At 36.8% G+C, this 5,080-nt stretch overlaps 1 protein-coding gene across 1 annotated transcript; it reads right to left on the bottom strand.

Moving 5' to 3' along the window:
• Positions 1 to 527: 527 nt before the first annotated feature.
• Positions 528 to 2,049, bottom strand: hoxb13a (homeobox B13a). The gene is made up of 2 exons (XM_023814381.2): positions 1,366 to 2,049; positions 528 to 996 (listed from the first exon to the last, which is right to left on the bottom strand). Exons 1-2 carry the CDS (start codon positions 2,033 to 2,035, stop codon positions 749 to 751), a joined length of 918 nt encoding a protein of 305 aa, XP_023670149.1. The 5' UTR covers positions 2,036 to 2,049; the 3' UTR covers positions 528 to 748.
• Between the last annotated feature and the right edge of the window lie 3,031 nt (positions 2,050 to 5,080).

Genomic DNA, 5,080 nt, shown 5'->3' with positions numbered 1-5,080 from the left:
TTATGGTTAATTTTATATTATTGATTATTCACATTCATATTCCAATCCATCATGAACAGCTTTTAAGTGCTGCATTTTACAGGACACAAAGCAGAATATTGCGTGCGTGCTCATGCAGCGGGGTTAGGACAATACTAATATTTTTTCATGCAACTACGACATTTAAATCGAAACAATAAAAAAAACTGAACTCTTTTGAAGCTACAACCCATAATTGTGTTATATGAATTCATTCACCTAACGATGACGTCATACTAACAAGCGACTGACACAGAAAATACGGTCTTCATAATATCTTAATATATAAATCGCCTTATTGAAATTATAATGAAATTATATAATTATTCTTCAAGATTAAGTGTTTTTCAGCATGCAAGTTTCCCTCTTCGAAAAACACTAAAGATGGTATTATATATAATACTAAATCTAATGCAGAAGTGCTGAAAATAACGAAAATAAGAAGAAACACCACAAATGTTATCAGACAGCGAAATAAACGTTTAAGTATATATGAAAGCGCAAAGGCTAAAGGTGTAAGGAGAGTTTAATTTCAATCTCTTACTAATACATTGGAATCTTTCCCAATTATTGCATCTCCATTTGGGAACATACCTTTTAAAGGGGTCGTTTCGGCGATTTCACAGGCAAGCAATACAATCCGAAATGCAAAACATACATGTGTGTAAAATGAATAATGAAGAAAATATAAACACGATTTTAAGTCATTTGTATATTTCACCATCGACCCTTAGGGAGCAGGGTTCTTCACTTTTGCCACAAATTTCTTTTCCTTCACCCTTCTGTTTTGAAACCAGATAGTAATTTGTCTCTCGGACAAGTTGGTTATTGCGGAGATTTTTCTTCTTTTGTCTTTCGTGATGAATTTGTTTGCAGCATATTCTCTTTCCAGTTCCTTAAGCTGCACCTTGGTGTAAGGTATCCTTTTCTTCCTCCCGCGACGGAAGGGACTGCCGTCTTGCTGGTGACCCACTACGTCTGGAAATCATCATAAAAATATAGCCGCGTTTCCCGTCAGTAGTTGATATTTCAGACCGGAAACCGATCTGAACACATTTCCACATTGTAATAACATTCAAGAAACATAGTAAAATGGGAATACTTATGAAAAGGACATAAGACATTTGGCGGATTTTCCAGTAGACTATTTTGTTATTTAAAAGAAAGCGATCACAAACTCTGTTTGGAAGTAATTCGTTTTCAAGGAAAATAAAAAAAGCGTGTCGTAAATCTCATAAGGCCTATGTAGCATCCTTACGCAATTTGGAAGTAGCGTTTGTTTTAGCTAAATAATTACAAAAATTAGTGTATGTGGTATATGTATAATTAGCAAAATATATATATTACCTGCTAGTGCAGATTTCCAAAGGTGTCCCGTCTGACTTTGGTCTTTGGAGCAGTACATTTGACTACTCCATCCGTTAGTTAGCGCCCATGGTTGAAAACTGTCCATTGGCAGAAGAGTCTCATGCCGAGGTTCCCCTGGACCGATTGTTTGCACTACTGAAACGTCCAAATAGCTCGCCATCGGTTGGTAAGGGTTGGCATAACCATGGTAAAATGCAAATTCTTTCGGTCTACTGGAATATTCTTCTGTTGGAACTGAAGTGTCCATGTATTTTTCGGCTGCCGAATAGCTGGTAAGGGGACTGGACTGGGTACAGGATTTTAAAGATCCCCTCCCCATTCTGCAAGAATAATAGCCGTTACCGAAATACCCATATGGAAGAGGCGTAGCGGAGGAGCCCTGAGGAACTGCCTGGCACGGGGGACACTGTTTGCCCGTTTCCCCCGAACCTGAAGCAGACCCTTCCATGGAATAGCCGGAGGTGTGTACAAGGCTAGAGGGATGACCTCCCAAAGCAGAGTGAGCCATTAGATTTCTGCACTGGTTAGTTGCAAAATTGCCCGCACCGACCAGACCTTCCATGTTCTTGTTAAGCTCATCCAAATTGTTTTCATATACAAACATAACCGTGTCAGCCCAACGAGGATTTAGAACCAGGGAGGTGGTCATATCACGCTCACCATTCAGCGAAGGAATTCTGAGTTAAAGACAAATCCAGAGGAGCACACGCGATTACATCCAAAGAAATGTCCTGACGCAAGGATTAGGCTCGAAACAATTAAGATCCATTGGCTGAAAAGTGGTCACGTGGTATACAAAACGTAACCTTGTAGGTGCCTGTCAGAACAATGATTTGGAATTGCTTTTGAAATGTCTGTATAATCTTTATTATGCTGTACTTTGTAAGCTAAAATTGCGCTAAACCATATGCTTTAATATTTCAAGGAAGACGCACACTCTTAGAAAACAATTATTGTGAAAGCAGCAGGATTACATTTTCTGAAGATATATGTTTTTATCTGAGGGTGTCACTGGTGATTAAGATCTCGAGTTGTGGTTTCAGTCTTGGTTTTGAGGGTTTTTTCTGGGTACTACGGCTTCCCCCGAGCCCCCAAAATTATGCTTGATGTAAATCATTGTCTATAAATTGTCCTTAGTGTGTATAAGTGTGGGAGACGGCGTGCCTTGGTAGGAACCCCAGCTATGATTTGCCCTGGCTCCTGCCAGAGCTCACTTGGACCAGCTGTGCATTAAATAAACGGTTATGGAAAACGGATCAGCACATTAGCCTAAATATTTTTTATATGGCATGAAAGCACCAAAATGCAATAGAAGATCTGCTCATTTGTCAGAAATATGCAACATCTCAAAATATCAACCTTCTGGCATGTTTTAACATGGAGGAGAGCCTATCGGACCTTAGGATCGTGTATATATATGCGTGGTGCAAAGAGTAGCGACACGAAACAGCACTGCATAACTAAGAATGTATTTTGCATTTAAAATGGCAATCTTATCCTGAAGATAACAGATGTAATGGTTCAGTTTGTTGTTGTTGTTATTATTATTATTATTATTATTATTATTATTATTATTTACAAATCTTCAAATATTTCTTTATTTCAGCAATATACTTTGCAAGATCAGCCGTGTTTTAACAGAATTTTCAAACATTATGTTACTTAGTGTTACTAAATGAACTTATGAATGGAACATTCATTTTAGATTTATTTTAATATTGCCTACAATATATAACTATTAATATGTCAAATAGACCTACTTTCAGCGTGCTGAATACAAAGTATTACATAGACATTAAAATAAAGAATTTTTTGTTGTTTTGTATAAGGATAACCGGAATTGTTAAACGTTCTCGATTGTCATTACTGATTAAGAACAAGTTCATTTTTACGCATAATTTCGGCAAAAATGAGGAAATCAGGTAACTGAGGAATTATGTTAATATTTGGCACAAGTATAAAATGAATAATCCGTATTGTCATGCTTATACCGTTAAATGTAGTAAATGATAAATTGTATTTGGGTTTTGTATTAATCTACTTTCGAAATTTTAAAACTGACTACACGCCAATTTCCTATTAAAATGAAACGTTTTTATCTTAATGTCTTAAGTAACAACTTGTGTGACTTATTTGTAGGCTACAAAGTCGGTGGATCGACCCATTTTCATAAGTTTTTGTTTTCAGTTTTTTTCCCTATTTTTGGTTTCGATATTGGTTCGGATTCATCTAATGAGTCGGAGGCGCAAAAGGCCGTATCCACAAAGAGAGGCAAAACTGAGGTGTGCCCGCCTGCATCAGTGTTTATAATTTTAAGTGCTTCCATTGTGGTGTACGGCACAATCTGCTTCTAGCATAGCTCCGACCACCCATTTCGAAAGGATGCACTTGGTAACCTTTGTATCCACCTCCCCATTTCTTTTCCTCAAGCTTCTTTACATACAGGTCAGACATAGCCCTCAAGGTCAAGGCCAAGTTTAAAGTTAAAAGTCTAGCCTCTTTAAGGGTTCCAATCAGGAACAAACAAACCAGCCAGACGGTAGCCGCAGAAGCAAGGTCAAGTTTACGACTTCGCCAATTAATTGTCTAAAGGCTGAATTTGCACTGAAACAAGTCGATATGAAGATGTAGGACGTTGGATATTTCCTAGTCTACATTTAGTGCATTAAAGGAATTCAAAATGTGCTGCTACATACGTCTAAGGAAATCGTATTATAATTTCTATAGAAATTAAATTAAATTGACATTAGCATTATGAGATATATTCCCTGTTTTTTCTAATGTTGTCCGAACGTTGACGGTTCCGATAACGATTGCTTCTTTACATTCAAACTGGCTGTAGGCGTTGCGGTGCTGTATATTCGAGAAATTTGTTCTACGGTCTTGGAGGTTATATCGCTTAACCTACGTAACCAATGAAGCTTGGAAAAGCTTAATACCTCTTAAATATCCCTTAATATCCGTTAAATGTCCTGCCAGATGTCATGTTACAAAAGCTAGAGCGTGGCATATTTAAAAGCTATTCTAGAATGAAAAGGTGTCAGTCTCTATATTCAACCAGAGCCAACAGCGAGAGAATTGTAACGTCAGTTGTTTAATAGCAGACTACTTTTTAAATGTAATATATGTATGCGTGTTTAAATCGACTAAGAATGAGATATAATGGATGAAAAATCGTTAGGTGAAAACTATAAGTAGGCGATCATAGTAATTTTCTTAATTTTTCTATAGGCCCAAAGCAAATTATAACGAAATGCGAGGTAGTAGACCATTAGATGGCAAGGGGAAGCACTGAATTCACATAAGGCATGTGTACTGTGTTCGTCTTCAAAAAAATCGGCATGTCGCCCTTACAGCTGTTAATTTCCGCACAGATAAACCAAAAACGTCGTCTATAAAATGACTTCGTTGAATTGCGTGGTTTAATAGATCTATTCCTGAGAAAGCAATATGAAAGCAATTTCGTAGAAATGTTCTGTGGTAAAAATACTTAATAGATAAGAAGTCAGAAATGTCATTAAAACCACTGTTTGTCACTGAACAAGAATGTAATTATGACAGTAAATAGCCTACTGCTTCATTATAGATGGATCCGTTTATGAAAAAAACTAATTCTGAAACTACAAAGAAAATAATACAATTTCAATTTGAAATATTTTGCCATTTCCTCAGTAATCAATTTTATGCGATAAGG

Source organism: Paramormyrops kingsleyae, chromosome 5, assembly GCF_048594095.1.
Source record: "Paramormyrops kingsleyae isolate MSU_618 chromosome 5, PKINGS_0.4, whole genome shotgun sequence".
In the NCBI taxonomy this organism is placed as follows: Eukaryota; Metazoa; Chordata; class Actinopteri; order Osteoglossiformes; family Mormyridae; genus Paramormyrops; species Paramormyrops kingsleyae.
Note: the sequence above shows the minus strand (reverse complement) of the source record. Positions and strands in the feature narration are given on the sequence as shown.